General features: G+C 34.6%; 1 protein-coding gene across 3 annotated transcripts in view; it reads left to right on the top strand.

Moving 5' to 3' along the window:
• The window catches only part of Sbf2 (SET binding factor 2), a 417,940-nt gene that overhangs the window by 323,785 nt on the left and 68,269 nt on the right, over window positions 1-25,886 (top strand). For all 3 annotated transcript variants that reach the window (XM_076846869.2, XM_076846870.2, XM_076846868.2), the window contains exons 18-25: window positions 4,134-4,304; window positions 6,249-6,511; window positions 9,170-9,342; window positions 10,230-10,303; window positions 12,002-12,197; window positions 15,358-15,485; window positions 17,111-17,286; window positions 21,083-21,228. In XM_076846869.2, the coding sequence (XP_076702984.1) occupies window positions 4,134-4,304; window positions 6,249-6,511; window positions 9,170-9,342; window positions 10,230-10,303; window positions 12,002-12,197; window positions 15,358-15,485; window positions 17,111-17,286; window positions 21,083-21,228 (1,327 nt within the window). The remainder of the gene's footprint in view (window positions 1-4,133; window positions 4,305-6,248; window positions 6,512-9,169; window positions 9,343-10,229; window positions 10,304-12,001; window positions 12,198-15,357; window positions 15,486-17,110; window positions 17,287-21,082; window positions 21,229-25,886) is intronic.

Here is a 25,886-nt window from a genome sequence, read left to right as displayed (position 1 = left end):
TTATGTTTTTATCTTATTTGAACTTCTTGTCTTTAAAATCTTTTTCAGAGTAGGCCTATGCAATGCTACTAAAGCAATGGTCAGTTCTTAGAGTGAAGGACTAAACTGTGAGTGGTAGTCCACATCTCAAGTATCTTCGTGCTGATGTGTAAGGAACGTGTGACTTGCTGTTGTGGCTTCTGCTTATACACTTTCAGCACCAAACATTTGTCCATGATTTTCCATGGGTAGATAGTAGCTGTTCCTCAAGCACTTTGGTCTCAGGGAACTGCTGAATTTTGCTTCATGGTCATCCCTATTTACAGATAAATAACAGGGAGAATAGGGGTGGAAGTTCACCTCAGCAACACTACAAAGAGCCTCTGAGAAGCAAAACCACAGTTACCTTGCTTCCAATTATACAAGTACTACTTTTTTAATTATTTTTGTTGTTGTTGTTTATATGTGGTGCTAAGAATGGAACCCAGTGCCTCACACACACTAGACAAGCACTCTACCACTGAGCTACAACACCAACCCCACAAGTACTACCTTTTTTTCCATTTTATTCTTTTTAATTTGGTTTAATTATAAATTAACAAATTACAGTTGCATATATTTATAGAGTGCAATTTAATGTAAGAATTTGTACATACAGTGGAATAATTAAATCAAGTAGTCAACATATCTATCTTCTAAAATGCTTATCATGTTTTGTGGCTGAGAACATTTAAAATATACTGTCTTAGTAATTTTGAAATGTACACTATATTCTTATTTACAGTATTCACCAAGCTGCACAATGTTATCTCAAAGGAAAATAATCTAACTCTTTTGGTCTAATTGGAGCTTTTTTTTATTCTAATCAGTTATATATGACAGCAGAATGCTCTTCAATTCATTTTACACAAATGGAGCACAATTTTTCACTTCTCTGGTTATACACAATGTAGGGTACCCCATTCCTGCAATCATGCATGTACCTAGGGTAATGATGTCTATCTCATTCCACCATCTTTCCTACTCCATGCCCACTCCCCTCCCCTCCCTTCCTCTTTGCCCAATCCAAAGTTCCTCCAATTGTCCCATCCCCCCCCCCATTATGTATTAGCATCCACTTATCAGAGAAAACATTCCACCTTTGGATTTGGGGGATTGGCTTACTTCTCTTAGCAGGATATTCTCCAACTCCATCCATTTGCCTGCAAATGCCATAATTTTAATGCCACTCTTTTAATGCTGAGTAATATTCCCTTGTATATATATACCACAGTTTTTTTAATCTATTCATCTATAGAAGGTCTTTTAAGTTGGTTGCACAGTTTGGCTATTGTGAATTGTGCTGCTATAAACATTGATGTGACTGTATCACTCTAGAATGCTATTTTTAAGTCCTTTGGGTATAGACCAAGGAGTGAGACAGTTGAGTCAAATGGTGGTTCCATTGCACGTTTTCCAAGGAATCTCCATACTGCTTTCCAGATTGGTTGCACCAATTTGTAGACCCGCCAGCAATGTATGAGTGTGCCTTTTCCCCCACACTCTCACCAACACTTATAATTGCTTATATTCTTGATAACTGCCATTCTGACTGGAGTGAGGTGAAATCTTAGAGTAGTTTTAATTTATATTTCTTTAATTACTAGAGATGTTGGACATCTTTTCATGTATTTGTTGATTGATTGTATATCTTCTTATAAGAAGTATCTGTTCAATTCCTTAGCCCATTTATTGATTGGGTGGGTTGTTTGTTTGTTTGTTTTGTGTTAAGTTTTTTGAGTTCTTTATATATCCTGGAGATTAATGCTCTATATGATGTGTGTGTAGTAAAAATTTGCTCCCATTCTATAGATTCTCTCTTGGCCTCATTGTTTCTTTCTTTAGCTAAGAAGCTTTTTAGTTTGAATTCATCCCATTTATTGGTTCTTGATTTTATTTCTTGCTCTTTAGGAGTCTTGTTAAGGAAGTTGGGGCCTAATCCCACATGATGAAGATTTGGGCCTACTTTTTCTTCTATTAGGTATAGGGTCTGTGGTCTAATTCTTAGGTCCTTGATCTACTTTGAGTTGAGTTTTGTGCATGGTCAGAGGGATTTAATTTCATTTTGTTACATATGAATTTCCAGTTTTCCCAGCACCATTTGTTGAAGAGGCTATCCTTTCTCTAATGTATATTTTTGGTGGCTTGGTCTGGTATGAGATAACTGTATTTATGTGGGTTTGTCTCTGTGACTTCTATTCTGTACCGTTGGTCTACCTGTCTATTTTGGTGCCAATACAATGCTGTTTTTGTTACTGTATCTTTGTAGTATAGTTTAAGGTCTGGTATTGTGATGCCTCCTGCTTCACTCTTATTGCTAAGGAATGCTTTTTCTATTCTGGGTCTCTTATTTTTCCAAATGAATTTCATGATTGCTTTTTCTTTTTCTATAAGGAATGATGTTGGAATTTTAAGTGATATCACATTGAATCTGTACAGCACTTTTGGTAGTGTAGCCATTTTGACAACATTAATTCTGCCTATCCAAGAGCATGGGAGATCTTTTCATCTTCTAAGGTCTTCTTCAATTTCTTTCTTTAGTGTTCTGTAGTTTTCGTTGTAGAGGTCTTTCACCTCTTTTGTTAAATTGATTCCCAACTGTTTTATTTTATGTGTTTTTTTGAGACTACTGTGAATGGAGTGGTTTTCCTAATTTCTGTTTAAGAGGATTCATCACTGATGTATAGAAATGCATTTGATTTATTGGTATTAATTTTATATCCTGCTACTTTGCTGAATTCATTTATTAATTCTAGAATTTTTCTGATGGAACTTTTTGGATCCTCTAAGTAGAGAATCATATCATCTGCAAATAGTGATTGTTTGAGTTCTTCTTTTCCTGTTCATATCTCTTTAATTTCTTTCATCTTTCTCTGCCTTTGATGTTAGGGCTCAGTTCCTATTCCAGCTTTAGTTTTAGTATACTCTATAACAAAAAGGAAATTAGCATATATTAAGCATATAATTTTTCCAAGTATTTTTTACATCTGCTATGTATATCTAAGTAGCAACCAACTTTTGCTACCTAATTGTTTTCTATAAAACATTAATAATAATCCTTAGTGTCTAACATCTCAGAAAAGAATTTTTTCAGTTGCTTCGAAAAAAAAAACTTTTCCAAAACTTTTAGTTTTACTCACAGAAAACAGATTCTAAAGAATAAAATGGATCCCCCCCCAAAAAAATGCCTATTGAAAATCTAGTCTGCTATTTTCTAAGAAATAATGATAAAAATTTTTTTCTAATTATTTATACACAGTACTGAGAATTGAACCCAGTGCCTTACACATGTGAAGCAAGCATTCTACCACTGAACCACAACCCTAGACCTGAATAAAAATTTTTGAAGCACCTTTAACTTTTAGAAGCGAAAGCAATAGCTATGGAAAGATAACTCAAATCATTTACTGAAATTTGCTCTTTTTTTTTTTTTTTTTTTTGGTACTGGGGATTTAAACCCAGGGGCACCTAACCATTGAGCTACATCTTCAGCCCTCTTTTTAAAAATATTTTTTATAGAAAGAGTACTTCCAAATTCATTCTATGAGTCCAATATCACCCTGATTCCAAAATAGAAAACTTCAATTGAGAACGTAGTGGGCTAGAGTGAGCAGTAGTGAGAGAATAATTCCGTGAGCCACGAATTCAAGATTTGCCCTCATTCTGTGTGTAAAACTAAACTCATATCTCACTTAGTGAAGTTTAAAAAAAAAAAAAAAAGTTCTCTAAAACCCAGTAGAAGAAATTTTAAAGTTTCTAGAGTTCTATGTTTAGGTTGTGATAGATTTTATTATATGTCCTAATTATAATAACAATTTTATAGTGCCTACTGTGCATGCACGATACATTTGTAGGTTTCATATATTCGCTATGTAATATCTTTGATTTTTAACTGTTACTAAATGCCCATTTTGATAGGTTAAGTAGGTAAACTGAGACCCTTAAAAATTTGATAACAAGCTCAAGTTTGCCAGTTCCTAATCAATAGGATGCTGATTGCTAAACCTTTAGAGAAATCCTTTGACAATCTCTCCAGTTGACTGTGGCACCTGTGAACTTCTGAACTGTTACAACTCTTGCAACCACATGGTGATAAATATTGTGTGTTCTTACAGAAACTAGCCCCTGGAGTCAGCCAGTTTGCCTACACCTGTGTGCAGGACCACCCCATTTGGACAAATCAGCAGTTTTGGGAGACAACTTTTTATAATGCAGTGCAAGAACAGGTTCGCTCCCTGTATCTCTCAGCAAAGGAAGACAATCATGCCTTACATCTGAAGCAAAAGGTGAGAGAAAAGAAGGGTACTTATATGAGGCTAGAATTCTGATATTTAAGAATACTTACACAGATATTCCAAAACTAGTCATTTCCTACTACTGTATTTTGGGTTTACTTTAGATACCCTGTGGTATCTTCTTTTTTGTTGATTTTGGCATATTTTTCCATAATAACTTCCCTACAATCATCTTAATCATATTTTAATAAATAAGAATTCTTTGGAAACAATTATAGGAAAGTGAAAAGAAAGAACAAACCTAAAGTATAACTCTGTGCAACTTGCTTTCTTGAAGAAATGTCAAATTAAATTTAATTTATTCTAGGCTTGTGGTCCAGTGGCAGAGTGCTTCCCTAGCATTTGCAAAAGTCCTGGGCTTGATCCCAAGCACCACAAAAGAAAGGGAGGAGGTGAGATGGCAGCAAAGAAGAAAATAGTTAATTTACTCTAAAATATATGTAAAATTAAATATGCCAGCAATAAATTTAGGTCTTCTGTTAGGAATATTTTGTATGTTTCTGTATATCCCAATAGCATATAATTTTTTCAAGAACAAATTAAAAAAATTGTTTTTAATTTGAAAAAGTAGTTTAAATAGTTTGAAATTTTAAAATTTACTAGCTTTCTGGTATCATACAAGTCATGTTACCTCTGTGTAACTTATTTTCTCATTCATAAAATTAATAAATATGATTATTGTAAGATTTCAGTATTTAGTACTTGTTAAAACTCATTGAAGAGTACCTGGCACATAGTAAATAATAAGTGGTTTTATTTGTTTATTTGTGGTACTAGGGGTCAAATTTAGGACCTCATGCACATGCTAGTCAAACACTGTACCATTGAAGTACATCTCCAGCTCTAAAAAATAAGCATTAGAAGTTATCATCCTCATGAATTTGAACTTAAAGCAGCCTAAAAATTAACTAATTATCAATTTTGATTCACTTAAGAGTAATTTTTAGTTCTACTTGCTGGGCAAGTACATCACTGCTGATCCTTTCCATCATTTTCCATTTTAAATTAGCTTTATACAATATAAAATAAATTTTTTTTGGTATTTTAACAGACCCTACCAGTAGTATTCAAATATTTCTGTGCCTTATATTACTTTATTTATAGTATTTGTCAATTATTTAATATAAGAACAAACAGCATTGACATTTGCCTGGTATGCCACATTGTTCTTCACGACCTGTAAGGTGCTATTCAAATGTCAATCACTGTTGTTATCACTTAACTCTTCAGCCAACTAGGAATACCCTCTTAAAAATCCTACTGTTAGGACTAGGATATAGCTGCAGTGTGTGCCTAGCATGCACAAGGTCTTGGGTTCAATCCCCAGCACACATCACACACCAGAAAAAATCCTACTTTCACCTACCAACTCATGTGTATAATAATGTTTGACTCCCACAATTACCAGGAAATCTAGCTATATTTTCTGTGACCTTAGTTAATCTATCATCATCTCCCAAAGAGCAGAAGAAGAAACATAATCATACTATTAGCAAATGTTACTGGAAGAACTGTGAGTCAAGAATTTATTGTAACTAGTAGCTTAAAAGAAATCAAGCCATAGAGATAAATAAATACAATGAAATTTTAGCAATGAGAAATATCCATCTTTGTTTTGCTTCTGCTGCCTAAGTCTGTTTCTGTGATTCTAAAGACTAGGTTTTGTTCTGTAGTAATTGTTATATTTTGTGTTTTCATTTCTGCTGCTATTGATATGTAATAGAAGGTGTTTTCTTAATTTTTAGACAATCAATTTTTTTGATTTTTAAATGTTTTCTTGATATTTTTGTCAAAAATAATGAATGCTGATAAAATATATAGAAACATATAGAATATTCCTAAGAGAAGACCTAGATTTAAAATATCATTCTGGTTTTTAAAGCTCATATGAAGTGATGGATGTTCTTCTTTGGCTTGTGTTGCTCTGTTTTCTAGGATAAGCTTCCTGATGACCAATATCAGGAGAAGACAGCAATGGACCTGGCAGCCGAGCAGCTACGCCTTTGGCCAACTCTGAGCAAATCAACTCAGCAGGAGCTAGTGCAACATGAGGAGAGCACTGTCTTTAGTCAGGCCATTCACTTTGCAAACCTCATGGTCAACTTGTTAGTTCCACTGGACACAAGTAAAAACAAGCTCCTGCGAGCATCAGCGCCTGGCGACTGGGAGAGTGGGAGCAACAGTATTGTCACAAACAGGTACTGGAAAGTAAAACCACAGAGACCCTCCTTCTGTTTTTTGGGGGGCCAGTCTTGGCTTAGCAAAAAGTATAAAGTATTTTGGACAAATATTATTGTTACTATTTCAAAAATTAACCATTTTCCCCCATCTTCAGCTCAGCTTTTCTCTACTGAAATACCTTTACTTCATTCTACTATTCTTAACCTTCTCCCACATACTCTTCTCTTCCATGATCTAATTTTCCTAAAGTTTTACCCACTACTGATCCAGCCCTTCAGTTAAATTCTGCTAAAGCAATTTATAGAAAGCAACCTGAAAAATTACTAGTAGCTCTTGCTTACCAAAGTGATTATTGGCTTCTCAGCCCTCCTTTACCTCATCTTATCTGTGGAATATATCTAATCATGTGCTCAACCATGCCTTCCTCTCTATTCTCTAGTGACTTCCCATACCGCTGAGAATAAAACCCAAAGTCTTTATCATGACCTGCAGGACCTAACAGGACCCTGATTATAGCTTTGACCTTCTTTCCTATCATTCTTCTATCAACCAGCCTGCTAATACTTGGTTTACCTACTCATACTAGTCCCAGATGCTCCAAGCCATAGTACTACCTTAGGGCCTTTGTACTTTTTATTTCCTCATACTTTCTCTGAAATAGCAACAAGAATCACACTCTTATTTAGGTATTAGATCAAATGTCATCTACCAAGAGACTCTCCTGACTTCCCTATCTCAAGTATCACCTCTAACATTCCATCTCCACATTGCTTTTATTATTCTTTCATGATATTTTCTACAACCTGATTTATTTTCTTGTATTTTCTTATTGCCTATCTCTTGTCTATTTTGTTCAATGCTATATCTCAGCTTCTTTGCAATATAGTAAATACTCATTAATATTTTGTTGAGCAGATGATTAAATGAATGAATAAGTGATCTAATCAACTAAGCAGTGATAAAATTCTACCCTTTTTTGATCTTCATTGCTAGATATTGCATCATCCTGGTGGTTCTTCTAGCTCTCCTAAATTCCTCTTCTCAGGCTCTTTCAGGCAGTTCCTCTTCTCTTTCCATTCTCAATCCTGCCATTGCTCTTCACATTCTGTTGGAAAGCTCACTCACAGTTCTAACTCTTTGGCCCTGAACTCTGAATCTTCCTATCCAGATAATTTCTTTTTTCCTCAAAAACATTTCAGAGGGCTGTGGTTGTGGCTCAGTGCTCACCTAGCACACATAAGGCTCTAGGTTCAATGCTTAGCACCACATAAAAATAAAATAAAGGTATTATGTCCACCTACAACTAAAATATATATATTTAAACACACACACACACACACACACACACACACACACACACACACACTTCAGAATTTCTGCTCTCCCAGGCTAGACAGTGTGGATCCAGAATTTACATATACAGTCATCTGCTCAGACCTCTTATTTCATCTTGTAAGGTTCTAGTTCATCCTTTGGTTATTTTATGTGAACAACCTAGCTTAGGCCTTATTACTTCAAGCCATAATTATTATAATAATCTCTTAGTTGTTTCATTTTTTTCCTTCTTCTCCTTCAGTATTTATCTCATTGTTTCATTCCTCTCTTTCTGTAATTACTACCACAAGAATCTTCCTGAAATGATGCTTCCACATTCCTTTACTGTTCATAATCTTACAGATTATTTTATCAATTCTGGACTCACCTGCTTGATTTTTAAGATCTTCCTTAGTGTGTACCAGCTTTATCTCTCAGTGCTATTCAAGTTTATCTCCACTATGACTGTCAATAACTGTATTTTCCTTTTTCTTTGAAGATGTCATTAGATGATCATGATCTTTCAAAGTCTGCATAGTGAGTAGCTAAGGCATCTAAGTTCTTTAATGGCTTGGGATAATGTGATGGCCATATTCTCTAAGCTTTACTTTAATAGTTTTCAACTGATGTAGTTGGTTTTGGAAGAAAGAAGTGAGTAGGTTAGAACAGACAAATGAGTCTTTTCTGTGATTAATAGTCAATTTGTTGAATAGTGGGAGATGAAATAATTAACAAGGTCATGGATTGAGCTTTCATATCTGCTTCATTTCAAGTTTGTTCCCCTTTCTTGCATGATTTTTTTGCATACAGAAGAATAGTGGTTTCAGAGTGGCCCAACGGGTTGTGACTCACTCAGAGAAGTGCCAGCAAAAGAAAGGGTCATAGAATAGTTTGGTTCTTCCTTATGAAAAAATATGCAAGTTGCTAAAAGAAGTTCTTTTACTCATCCTTCTAGGGTACATGTTCCCCAGTTGCCAAAGATAGCCACATTACTTTGTCTGGTTCTGTGTAGTAATTAACTTAAGAGAACAAGTTATTTTGGAAGATTCAGGCAATAGATAGTAACTGAGACAGTTCTCTGTTAATTTTTTTTGTGGTTCCTGAGTTCTTTTTTTGGAGAGTCACAGAAGGTATTCCCTACAGAAACAAATCTGGGTCCAAAGGGTAATGCTAGACAGTAGTTTCCAAAGATAGGCAAGTAGAACATCATGTTTTACTACTGTCTTTTATATAGAAGTCATGGAGTTGAGTGAACCCCTTCCTACTTCTAGCAAGTTTCAGTTGCTCTGTAAATCAACTTATATAGTTGTCATTTGTTGCATTTGAGTACTGACCATGACTTCTGCCTTTGATTTTCCTAGTATTGCAGGAAGTGTAGCTGAGAGCTATGATACAGAGAGTGGGTTTGAAGATTCGGAGAACAATGATATTGCCAACTCTGTTGTGCGGTTCATTACTCGATTTATTGACAAGGTTTGTACAGAAAGTGGAGTTACTCAGGATCACATCAAGAGCCTTCATTGCATGATACCAGGTAATCACTTTGCAAATATTAAAAATTAAGAATTAGATAATTGAATTCAGGATATTACCTGTAATACCTGTCTACAAGTAATTTGGCCATGTTATTTATCTTCTGGTTTTTTAATATCTTTAAATTGTGATAACATATATATGAAGCATAAAATTTGCAATCTTAACCATTTTTTTAATTTTTTTTAGTTGTAGATGAACACAATGCCTTTATTTAGTTTATTTATTTTTATGTGGTGCTGAGGATTGAATCCAGTGCCTCACACATGCTAGGCAAATGCTCTACTGCTGAGCCACAGCCCCAACCTCTTAACCATTTTTAACTATATAATCCAGTGGCATTAATTGTGTTCACAATGTTGTGAAACCATCACCACTATTTCCAAACCTTTTTCATTACCCCAAGTAGACACGACAATAAACAACAACTTTCTGTTTCCCCACTCCCCAGTCCTCCATAATATCTAATTTACTTTCTATCTCCATGAATTTGTCAATTCTAGATATCTTCTATAAGTGGAATCATACAATATTTCAACCTTTGTGTCTGGCTTATTTCATTTATTTAATGAATTTTGTTGATTTAACATTTTCAAGATTTGCGCATATATCAGAACTTCCATCCCCTTTTAATGGCTACATGATATTCTATTTATGGATTTGCCAAATTTGTTTACCCATGAATATTCACATACAAGTATCTTGTAGGACTTGTTTTCAATTCTTTGGAGTATCCACTTTTGAATAGAATTTCGGGGTCACATGGTAGTTCTGTTTAACTTTTGAGGAACCACCAAACTTTGATTAGTTTTAAATTCGAAAATAGCTTTGATTGGTCTTTATTCCACTTGTGCGCTCTTTCATTTTGAATACTCTGACTCATCCTAGGAATTGTAGCTATGCATATTGAGACCCTAGAAGCAGTGCATCGGGAAAGTAGAAGACTTCCACCTATACAGAAGGTAATTATTCCAGACTACATGCCTTCAGAGTGTAGCATCTCTTCTCAAAATCTGCAGCAATAGTTGTGTTCCATAAATTACCTTCTCCAAACCTCTTACAAATGCAATTCTGGTGATACATTAACTCTCAGAGGAGTTTGTCATGTAGAACCTTATAAAAAGGATAAAGAAGGAATAGTATCCTTTCTTGGATTCAACAAAAGAACACTAGTAACCTCTTTTGAATCTTTATAAGGGCACAGAATTATGAATAATCCTAACTTCCAAACCCAACCCAAGATTTTATGCCCTGCCTACTTCTCCCCTACCCACCTCCCTCCAAAAAAAAGAATTTAAGCAATTATCATAAAAGCAGTCAGTCCCCAAGTCTGGCTGTACATCACAAGCAGCTTGGAAGTCTATTAAAAATTCAGAGTCCTGAACTCAACTCAGCCTCCAGGAATCAGAGTACCCTGGGACATGGCCTGGAAATCTGTATTTTAACAAGTTTCCCAGATGATTATTTTGCAATTAGCTTGATACTAATCTGAGGACTAGGGTTCAGGACCTTCTTGCCTATGAAACAGAACTATTAAAAATAAATTTGAAGAGAGAAGACAGATAGGAAAAATAATTGTATCAGAAAATTCAGACACGATACTCATTAGTAGTTACATTTACATTTATATTTAGCTTTAAGCCTCCTAGAGCCAGCAAAAAGCATAGTATTGTTTTATATAGTTTTTATCACTTAGTAAAATATAAACGTATTAGACATTTAGGAGAGATTTCTTTTTTCTGTGTTCTGATCTCTTCAGAGGAATGGAACATATAATTCCTCATAAAAAGGATACTGAGTCCAAGTTTCTCAAGGTGTATAAATGTTTATTATTTGGCCAAGAATAGGTCTTTTTTAAAACATCCGTGTGTGTGTGTGTGTGTGTGTGTGTATTTTTTTTTAAGTTGTAGATGGACACAATAACTTTATTTTATGTGGTGCTGAGGACAGAACCCAGCGCCTCAAATGTGCGAGGCAAGTGCTCTACCACTAAGCCACAACCCCAGCCCCTAAAACATCCATTTTTTAAATATTTGTTAAGTAATAATGCTCTTCGTATAAAATTTAAATGTGAAAGAAGCATACATTGTTCAAAGTGAAAGTCCCCCAGTCCTCCCTATCCTGTTCCTACCTCCACCATTAACCATTAAACTACTACCTTTAACAAGTTGGTTCATATTCTTATTTTTTTCTTTTCAAAAATGGGATTATAATATGCAACTGATTTGTAGCTTGCTTTTCTTAGTGTTACAGGGACTAGGGATGTAAATCAGTTGGTTGAGTGCTTGCCTAGAACATGCAAGGCTCTAAGTTTATTCCCCAGCACTACAAAAAACAAAAATAATGTATGTATTCTGGTCATCTTTATTTTAATACATAGAGATCTCTGTCATTTCTGTTAAGTAGAAAAATGATCCATTGAATGGGTCTGTCAAACTGTGACTTATTTCCCAGTGATTTTACTGTGAACAAGCAATGCTGGAAAGACTTGACAATTGGATACAGAAACTTAACTTCTGCCTCTTCCCAAATCTGTTTTCTCATTTGACTACGTAGGAAATCTGGTTCAAAGTTTTTAGGTCTGTACATAAAAAGATAACCTTGGTCTAAGTGTTAGAAAACTCTAAGATTTGTGTTTAAAATACTTTCACTGTTGTTAGCCCAAGATTCTTAGACCTGCTCTACTGCCAGGAGAAGAAATTGTATGTGAAGGTCTTAGAGTCCTGCTGGATCCTGATGGGAGAGAAGAAGCTACTGGAGGTCTTCTTGGAGGCCCTCAGCTCCTGCCAGCAGAAGGAGCCTTGTTCCTCACCACATACAGAATTCTCTTCAGAGGGACGCCCCATGACCAGCTAGGTATGACTCATACATTGTCAGATCATGTTTTTTGTTCATTTGTGTGATATTAGAGATTGAACCCAGGGCTTTGCATATGTTAGGCAACACTACCACTGAGCTACGTCCCCAGCCTGCTATCAGAACATGGATGTCTATGTGGCACAGTAGGTTTTCATTCTGTGCAGTGATTGCAGATCATTTCAAATCTAGAATAAGATTTTGGCCATACAAGTATTTTGAGAGGATGCTTTTGTCTGTCATAGTTAATGATAATTTAGGTAATAAATTTTTATTTGAAAAATAAAGGGTATCTTCTAACCAGTAAATCAAGGGTTCATTTTCTGAGGCAATTATAATTGATGGGGTGAGTATTATGACCTAGAAATATTTACAATATCTAGATTCTTAATGTGTACACTGCTGATTGGCCCCAGCTTTTTGACTCCTATGGTCAACTATAAAGCTGTGATCGTTTTTGTGGAAAGATGAACTAAACAACATAGGATTGTCTGGTACTCTCTAATCCACTTCAGTCTTATCCCATTTCAGTTACTCTTGCTTCCCTCTTAGCAGAAAACTTCTCTTCTACTCACGAAACTCTCATAACGTCTATTTCTATTTTCTACTACGCTATATAGCCTTTTCTATTAGAAAGGAATAGGAAGATCTCTCCATAATTAATCTACATTATCTTCTTTAAAATCACTGTAGTCTCTACATAAAATTTCTTATATATTTAAAAAATTAGTGAATTGACTTTCGTTGATGATAATTTGGTGGTTCTCAACCTTAGCTGTTTATTTGAAAAAAAAAATTACCAATTTCTAAGACTGGGGATGTAGTACTTGCTCAACACGTGTGAAGCCCTGAGTTAAATCCCCAGCATCCGCCCCCACCCCAAAAAAATATATATATATGTATACATATATGTGTGTGTGTGTGTGTATTTGTAGGCCCAACCCTCCAACAATTAAAGAGTAGAAATGGAGAGACTGCAGGTATTCTTCTGTTAGTTTTTGTTATTCTTGTTGTTATTGTTTTGGGGTTTTTGTTTGTTTCTTTCTTTGTTTGTTTGTTTTGTGGTTCTAGAAATTGAACCATGGTCCTTTACCACTTAGCTATATTCCCATACCTTTTTATTTCTTTGATTTTGAGACAGAGTCTTCCTAAGTTGCTAAGGCCAGCCTAAAACTTCGAATTCTCCTGAGTAGATGGGATTATAGGCATGTGCCACCACCTAGAATATCTATGTATTTCTTAATCCTCACAAGTGATTGTGATAAATATTGAGGATTGAGAACCCTTTTGTGTTAAATGGCCACTAAAATTTCTTCTTTGTTTGAAATTATTCATTCAGTAGCATTTGATGAGCATGCAATACATATGTACTGTATATTTTGTTGCAATGAAATTCAGACATAAAAAATGTGGAGTCATTAAAATCTTAATCACCCCTTTAAAGGCTCTGCCTTTATATACAGTCACATTCTGAAGTATTCAGAGTGTCAGAAAATGAATTTTGGAAATACACAGTTCAGCCTCTAATTGTATTACTGATTTATCCAACAATACTATAAGAGAGAGTCATTCCTTATTTTACCTCTGAAATGTACCCTTCTTTAAATCTTTACAGTTGCATTATTCCTAAGTTGGATAGAATCAAGATGGTTTAGTATAATGGTCATAAAAGATTATTTACCACATAATGAGCAAAAAGCTCATAAGGTTCAAAAAAGATAAGTCTATAGGAATATTTGTGCTTATTTTGAAAAAGTGAAAAATAAAGCAAAATTTCTTAGCCCTGTTGGCATGTTGCTGTTCATAAATTACATTTAAATGCAAACATATTTTTTAGATATTTTTATTAGTTGTTGATGGACTTTTATTTCATTAATTTATATATGGTGCTGAGAATTGAACCCAGTGCCTCATGCATTCTAGGCAAGCGCTCTACCACTGAGCCACAACCCCAGCCCACAAACATATTTTTTAAAAGAAACTAAATATTGAGTACAGATTGAGTATCCTATGTTTAACCTTTGAGTATAAGCTTCATATAAAAGGATAATCAGAGTTTTTCATTTTAAGGATTGACAGATCCAGGAAATGAGAAATTCTGATGATGATAATAAGTTTATGTTTATAAACCCAGAAGTGTGGCACACACCTATAATCCCAGTCACTGAGGAAACTGAGGCAGGAAGACTGCAAGTTAAATACCCTATCGCAAAATTTAAAAAGGTCTGGGGATGCAGCTTAGTGGTGAAGTGTACCTAGGGTCAATGCCTAGTGGTGGGGGTTGGGGCCAGGGGCAGTGGAGGACATTCAGGTTTTTAAGTCAAATAAACCTAGTTTAAATCTTATCCCTTCTTTCTTTCTAGCTGTGAGACCCTATTCATTATTCAGTACTGTTCTTGATAACGTTACCTATTCCTGTTCCACTGCTTATAATGCCCTCCTTCTTCCCCTCTACAAATTCAAATTCTACTCTCTATTCAAAGCTCACTTTCACTTCCACTTCTTACAAGAATCATTCTCTATTTATCTAGCATCCAAAAATCTTCTCCTTTTCTGAAATATTTCAATCCTTGAATAGTCGATTCCCTCAAACCTAGGAGCTAATCACACATTATTATATTCTGCATATGACTTTCCTCCTTTTAGGGAAGTAGAAGCTGTCCAAGGAGAATTTGTGAGTGCTACTTCTTTTCTAGGCCCTCATCTTCATAACCTAATAGTTGATATTTTCCTATTCTTGCTATAATATTTAAACTCCTAAAATTCTTAGGCTTAAATCTAATCTATCTTCCAAAGACATATATTCATAATATAGCAGCCTTTACCACATATTGAAACTTTAAAACCTGTTCTCTTTTACTTTATCCTTACAATAAATATCTTGGATGTCTTTTCAATAATTACAGATACTTAAAACTAACTGATCTTGTGTAACACATAATACATGGGGGAGATAGAAAGTATGAGCGCAGGCAGGTTGTGAAGGTTTTCCTCATTCTGGGAATATGTCTCAGGAGTAAATTACCATGCAATAAAATTTAGTGATATTCTCAAATCATGACATTTTCTCTTACTGCATTTCTGTACATTGTGCTCTGCAGAGACTCTAGACATGAACTATAAAGTGCTATTGCTGAGTCTGTGTCCTATCATCCTACAGTTGGTGAACAAACAGTTGTACGGAGCTTTCCCATTGCCTCTATCACTAAGGAGAAGAAGATCACAATGCAGAACCAGCTACAGCAGAACATGCAAGAAGGACTACAGATTACATCAGCATCTTTTCAGGTATAGTTCATACTCCTTGTCTGAAATGCTTGGAACAAGATGTGTTTCAGATTCTGGAAGGTTTTAGATTTGAGGATATTGACATGGCCTTTACCAACTGAGCATCCCTAATTCAAAAATATAAAATCTAAATCATTCTGAAATTGAAAACTTTTTGAGCATTGAAGTTTCAAATTTTGGAGTGGTTCAATTTCTTATTTATGGTTTACTTATGCTCAACCTATATTAATAAAAGAAACCATTCTTCAAGTATTTAAAAATTTTTTCTGAGTGGGCATGTTGGCATATGCCTGAAATCCCAGCAGCTCAGGAGGCTGAAGCAGGAGAATAGCAAGTTCAAAGCCAGCTTCAGCAACTTAGCAGACCCTGTCTCAAAATTTTAAAAAGGGCTATGGATGTGGTCAATGGTTTAAATGCCCTTGGGCTCAATCCCTGGTACTATATATATATATATATATATATATATATATATATATCAACCTAGTGATATTGTAGCTACTTTCTGAGGTCGTGGAGTCAGAATGTCTGGGAAAGTAAATCTTCAGATGACTAAACTCATGAATAGTTTCATCCTTCAATTCATGAGTCCCTGGCCAGCCTAGAGTATCAACAGATTATCAAATTTTAGTGTTCTTTGAAACTCAGACACATGAGGGCTCTTTTTCTCTGACAAGTTATATCTCAATTCTTTAGATAAAAATCAATTCCTCTAGCATCTGTTTCAGAAAGAAATGCCCTATGGCTGGCTCTTCTATGGAAGAGGTAAAACTTTTGAGAAGTATAACTTGGGCTAATGTACTGTTGGTACTAACTGCGTAATCCCTGATAAAGCAAGGGTTTTTTCCAGGGGACTCTGAACATACCAAAACATAGAACTACTGATAACAAACCAATTCCTAGAAGAAGCAATCTTTTCTTAGTTTTTCTTTTTTTTTCAAAGTTCACAATCTATATGTCTTTTGTTTTTCCTATTCTTCCTGCCTTGTCTTTGACTTTGCAGATTTCCAATGATTCCAATTCTTACCTCAATTCTTCTAGACAAGGAACCCTCCCCCGTACTTTCTATGCTCATCTCATGAACTGTGAAGCTGTTGATATTTAGACTCCAGACCTTCTTACATCACCAAGAGTACTGACTATCCCAGCTGCCAAAGAACACTATACAGAACAAAGAATAGACTGACTGTCTATTCTGGTTAAGATTATAGTCAAACTGATTTTTTTTCCCTAGATTTGATGTATCCCTAGGTACAAAGGGACATTATTAGGTCAAATTCCCTATCTAGAACCAGCAGTTAAAAAATTAAAAGGGCATGCTTGCTACTTCAGACATTACAAGTTTATTCCTCATCCCATGGTAGAAAAGGTAGTCTTAAAGAAACCCAGCTTCAAAAATCTGATTTTCCTTACCAGTTAACCATATATGACAAGGTAACTTTTCTGGGCCTTTTTTCACTTTCAAAATTAAAAGCCTGTATTGTACATTATCAAGAGTTCCTACAGTCTCCAAAGTCTTGCCATTTAGTTTTGTTATTTTTTTTTTCTGTATGTTTTGTTTTAGTAATTTGGGGGGTTAGTTGTCTGGAAATAGTGCTTCTGATATGTTTAATCTCTTTTGTCTCTAGTTGATTAAAGTAGCATTTGATGAAGAAGTCAGTCCGGAAGTAGTAGAGATCTTTAAGAAACAACTAATGAAGTTCCGTTATCCTCAGTCTATCTTTAGCACCTTCGCTTTTGCTGCTGGACAAACTACCCCACAAATAATTTTACCCAAACAGAAGGAAAAGAACACTTCCTTTCGGTAAGAAGAAAGACTGGTCTCTTAATTTCAACCCTCCGTAATTGATTGTCAGAGGAAGTACTTTATGTCCAGGTGTAAAATGATTGCTCTTTTTAATTTCTGTCAAGACCATTAGGCCAAGCTCAAGAAACTATGGAACAGCAGCATTGATAGGGGTAACAGGTTTGAAAATCTTAAAAACTATAAGAGGCTTTGACATCCATTGCTCATGATGCATTTTTATGACATGAAATTCTGTTTTCTCTTTTTTTCATATTAATCTTTAACTGCCTTTGAACAGCAGCCCTTGCATCTTTTATTAATATCCAGACTGAGTGGACAGTTTTGTTTTTTTGATCTAAAAACAGAAGTTTTTATTTTTCTTTTTTCTTTTTTTTTTTTTTTTTTGTAACTTTATTTTGAATAATTTCAAACTTACAGAAAATTGACAACAGTAATTCAAAGAATTCTTTACCCAGATTAGCCAGTGGTTTATGTTTTCATTATATTTATTCTGTGTGTGTGTGTGTGTGTGTGTGTGTGTGTGTACATTCATAAAATCACTTCAGGTGTAATTTAATGGGTGGTGGTGGTGGTAGTTTGGGGGGTTTTGTGTTTTGTTTTGATACTGGGGATTGAATCCAGGGGTTCTTTACCACTGAGCTATATACCCAGTCCCTTTTTATTTTGAAACAAGGGTTTGCTAAATTTCTGAAACTGGCCTCAATCTTGCAATCCTCCTGCCTCAACCTCCTGAGTCACTGAGATTATAGGCATATACCACAGTGCCCAGTTTAAGGATATTTTTTGAAAAATTTTTCCCAGCTAGGGTGACAACCTTTTTATTTTTTCATACTAAAGGCAATTCTTAAAATTTTTAAATTGCTGTATCTTTCTTAAAGCTGATAAAACAGCTACATACGTATGATTCATACATATTATATATATTATATACACACTCAATAGCTATATATTTATAACACATATTATATATAAATTTTTTAACCACTATGTTAACATACAAAATGCCCTTATCCTTGAACATCAATATACATTTTCTAAGAGAAAAAAATCATTATCTCAACCTAGATATAGTAAACAACCAAAAAATTTGTCCAGGTACAGTGACGCATACCTTTAATCCCAGCAACTCAGGAAGCTTCAGCAGAAGGATCATAAATTTGGGGCCGGACTCAGCAACTTAGACCCTTCTTAAAATAAAAAATGAAAAGAGCTGGGGATGTAGCTCAATGGTAGAGTGCCCCTAAGTTCAATCCCCTGCACTGCCCAAAAAACAAAAAAGGAAAGAAATGTAATTAATGTAAAACTTTTACCTAACACACAGTCTGTATCCAAGAGTGTAATGACTCTTCTTTATTGCTATTTTGTTTGTTTGATTGTTTTTGTTTTCTGATTCAGAATGCAATCTAGGATCAAGCATTGCATTTAATTGTCATATGAATCCTTATTTTCTGACAAAAATTTTTAGAAATCAATATTGAAATTTTCATCAATTTTAACTCTTAGAAAATAATAGTTGATTTAAAATTCCCTACCGTTAGTGATAAAATATAGAACCTGATTTTTTACTTCACTCACCATTAATAACTTAGAATATGGGCATCTGCTGGCACAAAATACATGTTAGAATGAGCTTTGCAGGCTTTTTGCCTGAAAGTTAAGTAGATTGGAGATATGGAAGATTTGAGGTTCCCAGCAGTATGTCATTTTCCCAAATGCATAACTAGCCACCAGTATTACATATTACCTGGTAAGTGAAGGGGACCATGGATGGCATGAACAGTTTTCTAAGGATTTATAACAGTAAGTAAAGCATTTTATCTCAGCATTGCAGGGTCACACAGACAATCCTGCCGATGATCTTTGTTATACTAGCTCTCAGTGAAAGAAGCAATGCTTGGCATAGTGTTTTAGAAATGCTATACAGGGGCTGGAGTTGTAACTCAGTGGAAGAGTGCTTGCCTAGCACATGTGAGGCACAGGGTTAAATTCTCAGCACCACAGATAAATAAATAAAATATAGATCCATCAACAACTAAAAAATATTTTTTAAAAAGAAATACTATACAAACTCAGAAATATGTGCATGTGTGTATATGTGTGTGTGTATATATATATATATGTATTATATGAGTTTCAGAAATATGTAACTGTATCAAGCCTGTTGTACCAGCTCAAGAGATATATAACAATTTAAAATTTTAAGAATTGAGCCAAGCATGGTGGCACATGCCTGTAATCCCAGCAGCTCAGGAGGCTGAGGCAGGAAGATCACAAGTTCAAAGCCAGCTTCAGCAACTTAGCAAGGCCCTAAGCAATTCTAAATAAAATACAAAAAATGGCTGGAGATGTAGCTCAATGGTTGAGTGCCTCTGAGTTCAATCCCTGGTACACGCCCCCTCAAAAAAATTGCCTGTGTGTATGAAACAAAAGCTCTAGCTGAAAAAAAAAAATTCAGAAATACCATTGAGTTTAGGTTATACCTGAAAAAAAATTGCAATACCAGTATTTTATGATTCCCAACAGTTATCTTAAGCATGTTTCATGTTTCATAATCTCCAGGTTTGCACTGCAGGTAACTAAAATGGTCTGGTAAATCTATTTGACAATAAAAGAATCCTTATCATTTTCACAGAACGACAAGAAAATACAAAAAAAGAATTCTTTATCAGAGAAGAACATAATCAAGAACAATCTTACTTAAAATCTTCTTCTCTATCTGATTAATGAGGAAATTGCTTCTTTAGTTAATTCACTAGAGTATAAATACTCTGGATTTTCTATCAGCAAGAAAGGGAAAGCTATTTGAATAAATAAAATATTTTTAGGTCCAAATAACTTACATCTTAGTTTCCCTCTAATTAAAGCTGATTCTGAAAAGAATATTCAAGTTTCTGTTTCTTTCTTTTCTCCTCTCAAAAGGGGAGCATTCTTATAAAGCCTACAGCTAATTTGAGGTAGGACATCACATGTACACACTTCAAGCATTTAGGAGATAAGTCATGGAGACAATCATGCTAAGTGAAATAAGTAAATCCCAAAAAACCAAAGGTTGAATATTTTCACTGGTATTTGGAAGCTGACCCACAATGGGTGGGGGGCAAAGTTCAGTAGATTACACAAAAGGGGAATTTAGGGAAGGAGGGGGGATAGGAAAAAGAAAGATAGTGGAATGAATCTGACATAATTTTTCTATTACATATATGAATATGCCACAGTGAGTCTCACTATCATGTACATCCATAAGAATGGGGTCCTAATTAGAAGAAGATATATTTCATGCTTGTATAATTACATCCAAATGGATTCTTCTGTCATTTATAATTAAAAATAACCAATCTTAAAAAAAAAAAAAAAAAGGAAAAGAAGCCCAAAGTGCTGCCAACTGTAATTGTCATATGACCTCAAAAAATGTCTTAATTGGCAGAGAAGGGGTCAGGTTGGCTTTCCAAGTAGGGAGACTTCTGCAAGCATAATTTTGTGGGACTTTGGTGGCATGGAGAATCAGAATGGGTTCAGGCTGTACTTAATCAAAAAAGGCTACCCCAGGGAGTTTAGATTTAGGTGATAAGCAGTTTTTTGCCTAAGTGTCCTCCTAATGACAGTGGAATTTTGTATGAAGTTTGTCTACTGCCACATCTAAAGAAGGAGAAGCTTAACAAAAGTATATATAATACAGTAGACTGTACGTATGGCTGTAGGAACAGAGAAGAAAAAATTTGAGCTATGTGGGTATCAAAACTATAAGTGTACCTTTATATTAAATTGACATTCTCCTTGATTTTATTACTTGTAGCACTTTCTCAAAAACAATTGTGAAAGGTGCCAAAAGGGCAGGGAAAATGACAATTGGGCGGCAGTATTTATTGAAGAGGAGGACAGGAACAATTGTGGAAGAGAGAGTAAATCGTCCTGGATGGAATGAAGAAGATGATGTATCTGGTATGTTAAAGAACCATTTTTCATGATTTAGTTTTTTTATTCTTATTTGAATAAGAAACGACAATGTAGTTGCACTTAACCTTTTTAATTTTTTTTAATTATTTTTTATTTGTTTTAACTAGTTATACATGACAGTAGAATGCACTTATATATTTTGATATACATATATGGTATATAATTTCTCATTTTTCTGGGTATACATATTATATAATCATATTGGTCATACAGTCACATATATACATAAAGTAATAATGTCTGTTTCATTCTACTATCTTTTTTATCCTCACATCCCCTGCCTTCCTCTTCTTTCACTTCCCCTCTACCTAATCTAAGGTAACACTATTCTTTTTTTTTTTGCCCTTATACATGTACTGTGTTTTTTGTTGTTGTTGTTGTTGTTGTTTTGTATTACAGTTCTTTTTTTCCCCTTATACCATCTCTTTTCTTTATTGATTTTATTATTTTTTTAAATATACAACAACAGTGGAATGCATTGCAATTCTTATTACACATATAGAGCACAATTTTTCGTATCTCTGTATGTAAAGTATGTTCACGCCAATTTATGGCATTATATATGTACTTTTTTTCATTACAATTCTTAAAAAACATATATACCACAATTTTTATATCTCTGTTTGTATATAAAGTATGTTGACACCCAATTCAAGTCTTCATACATGTATTTTGTATAATGATGTCCATCACATTCCACCATCCTTGCTAATCCTCTGCCCACTCCCTTTCCCTTCCACCCCTCTGCCCTATCTAGAATTTATCTATTCCTCCCATGCTTTCCCACCCTACCTCACTATGAGTCAACCTCCTTATATCAGAAAAAAACATTCAGCATTTGTTTTTTTAGCATTATATTCTCCAACACCATCCATTTATCTGCAAATTGCATGATTTTGTTCTTTTTTAATGCTTAGTAAAATTCCATCGAGTGTATATGCCACTTTTTTTTTGATCCATTCATTCACTGAAGGACATCTAGGTTGGCACCACAATTTAGCTATTGTGAATTGTGCTGCTATAAACATTGATGTGGCTATGTCCCTGTAGTATGCTGTTTTTAAGTCCTTTGGGTATAGTCCGAGGAGAAGAATAACCAGATCAAATGGTGGTTCTATACCCAGTTTTTCAAGGAATCTCCATACCTCTTTCCAAATTGGCTGCACCAATTTGCAGTCCCACCAGCAACATATGAGTGTGCCTTTTTCCCAACATCCTCGCCAACACTTATTGTTATTTGTCTTCATAATAGCTGCCATTCTGACTGGAGTGAAATGATATCTTAGAGTGGTTTTGATTTGCATTTCTCTGATTGCTAGAGATGATGAGCATTTTTTTATACATTTGTTGATTGATTGTATATCCTCTTCTGAGAAGTGTCTGTTCAGGTCCTTGGCCCATTTGTTGATTGGGTCATTTATTTTTTGGTGCTTAGCTTTTTGAGTTCTTTATATACCCTGGAGATTAGTGCTCTATCTGATGTGTGAGGGATAAAGATTTGCTCCCAGGATGTAGACTCTCTGTTCACCTCACAGATTGTTTCTTTTGCTGAGAAGACACTTTTTAGTTTGATTCCATCATATTTGTTGATTCTTGGTTTTAATTCTTGTACTATAGGAGTCTTATTAAGAAAATTGGGGCCTAATCACACATGATGAAGATTAGGGCCTACTTTTTCTTCTATTAGATGCAGATTCTCTGGTTTAATTCCTAGGTCCTTGATCCATTTTGAGTTAAGTTTTGTGTATGGTGAAAGATAGGGGTTTAATTTCATTTTGTTGCATATGGATTTTCAGTTTTCTCAGCACCATTTGTTGAAAATGCTATCTTTTCTCCAGTGAGTTTTTGGCACCTTTGTCTAATATAAGATAATTGTAATTTTGTGGGTTAGTTTCTGTCCTCTGTTCTGTACCATTGGTCTTCTAGCCTATTTTGGTGCCAATACCATGCTGTTTTTGTTACTGTTGCTCTGTAATATAGTTTAAGATCTGGTATAGAGATACCACCTGTTTCACTCTTCCTACTAAGGATTGCTTTAGCTATTCTGGGTCTCTTATTTTCCCAGATGAATTTCATGATTGCTTTTTCTATTTCTATGAAGAATGCCATTGGGATTTTGATCGGAATTGCATTAAATCTGTATAGTGCTTTTGGTAGTGTGGTCATTTTGATAATATTTATTCTGCCTATCCAAGAGCAAGGTAGATCTTTCCATCTTCTAAGGTCTTCTTTGATTTCTCTTTTAGGGTTCTATAGTTTTCATTGTAAAAATCTTTCACCTCTTTCATTAAGTTGATTCCTAAATATCTTATTTTTTTTTTTTGAGGTTATTATGAATGGGATAGTTTTCCTCATTTCCTTTTCAGAGAATTTGTCACTGATATACAGAAATGCCTTTGATTTATGGGTGTTGGTTTTATATCCTGCCACTTTGCTGAATTCATTTACTAGTTCTAGAAGTTTTCTGGTGGAGTTTTTTGGGTCTTTTAGTATAGAATCACATCATCAGCAAATAGTGCTAATTTAAGTTCTTCTTTTCCTATACACATCCCTTTGATTTCTTTTGTCTGTCTAATTGCTCTTGCCAGTGTTTCAAGAACTATGTTGAATAGAAGTGGTGAAAGAGGGCATCCCTGTCTTGTTCCAGTTTTTAGAGGGAATGCCTTCAATTTTTCTCCATATAAAATGATATTGGCCTGAGACTTAGCATAGATAGCCTTTCTGATGTTGAGATATGTTTCTGTCATCCTTAGTTTTTCTAGTGTTTTTAACATAAAGGGTGCTGTATTTTGTCAAATGCTTTTTCTGTGTCTATTGAGATGATCATATGGTTCTTATTTTTAACTCTATTGATGTGATGAATTACATTTATTGATTTCTGTATGTTGACTCAATCTTGCATCCCTAGAATGAATCCCACTTGATCATGGTGCACAATCTTTTTGATATGTTTTTGTATTCGATTTGCCAGAATTTTATTGAGAATTTTTGCATCTATATTCATTAGAGATGTTGGTCTGAAGTTTTCTTTCTTTGATGTGTCTTTGCCTGGTTTTGGGATCAGGATGATATTGGCCTCATAGAATGAGTTTGGAATTACTGCCTCTTTTTCTGTTTCCAGAAGTAAATTGAAGAGTATTGGTATTAGTTCTTCTTTAAAGGTCGTGTAGAAATCGGCTGTGTATCCATCCAGTCCTGGGCTTTTCTTGATTGGTAAGCTTCTGATGGCTTCTTCTATTTCCTCACTTGATATTGATCTGTTTAAGTTATGTATATCTTCCTGACTCAATCTGGGCAAATCGTATGACTTAAGAAATTTGTCGATGCCTTCAAAGTCTTCTATTTTATTGGAGTATAAGTTGTTTTCAAAATAATTTCTAATTATCCTCTGTATTTCTGTAGTGTCTGTTGTGATATTACCTTTTTCATCATGTATGCTGGTAATTTGAGTTCTCTCTCTCCTTCGTTAACATGGCTAAGGGTTTGTCAATTTTATTTATTTTTTTAAAGAACCAACTTTTTGTTTTGTCAATTTTTTTCAATTGTTTCTTTTGTTTTGATTTCATTGATTTCAGCTCTAATTTTAATTATTTCTTGCCTTCTACTGCTTTTGCTGTAGTTTGTTCTTTTTCTAGGGCTTTGAGATGTAGTGTGAGGTCATTTATTTGTTGACTTTTTCTTCTTTTAAGGAATGAACCCCATGCAACGAATTTACCTCTTAGGACTGCTTTCATAGTGTCCCAGAGATTTTCATATGTTTTGTCTATGTTCTTATTTACCTCTAGGAATTTTTTTAATCTCCTCCTTGATGTCTTCTGTAACCCATTTTTAATTCAGTAGCATATTGTTTAGTCTCCAGGTGATGCAGAAATTTTTATTTTTTATGTTGTCATTGATTTCTAATTTCATTCCATTATGATCTGATAAAATCATAGTAGTATATCTACTTTTTTGTATTTGCTAAGAGTTGCTTTGTGGCATAGTATATGGTCTATTTTAGAGAAGGATCCATGTGCTGCTGAGAAAAATGTGTATCCACTTGATACAGGTTGAAATATTCTATATATGTCAGTTAAGTCTAAGTTATTGATTACGTTATTGAGTTCTATAGTTTCTTTATTCAACTTTTGTTTGGAACATCTATCCAGTAGTGAAAGAGGTGTGTTAACATCACCCAAGATTATTGTGTTGTGGTCAATTTGACTCTTGAACTTGAGAAGAGTTTGTTTGATGAACGTAGCTGCACCATAGTTTGGGGCAAATATATTAATGATTGTTGTGTCTTGTTGGTGTATGGTTACCTTGAGCAGTATGTAATGTCCACCTTCATCCCTTTTGATTAACCTTGGCTTTAAGTCTATTTATTTGATGTGAGTATGGAAACCCCTACTTGCTTCCACAGTCCATGTGAATGGTATAATTTTTCCCAGCCTTTCACCTTCAGTATGTGTATGTCTTTTCCTATCAGATAAGTCTCCTGGAGGCAGCATATTGTTGGGTCTATTTTTTAATCAATCTGCTAGCCTATGTCTTTTGATTGGTGAGTTTAAGCCATTAACATTTAGAGTTATTATTGAGACATGGTTTGTATTTCCAGCCATATTTGTTTATTTTTGTTATTTTACTTGAATTGGTTTTCCTCT

This window comes from Callospermophilus lateralis, chromosome 2 (assembly GCF_048772815.1).
Source record: "Callospermophilus lateralis isolate mCalLat2 chromosome 2, mCalLat2.hap1, whole genome shotgun sequence".
In the NCBI taxonomy this organism is placed as follows: domain Eukaryota; kingdom Metazoa; phylum Chordata; class Mammalia; order Rodentia; family Sciuridae; genus Callospermophilus; species Callospermophilus lateralis.
The sequence above is the reverse complement of the archived record's forward strand: the minus strand, read 5'-3'. Positions and strand labels throughout refer to the sequence as shown.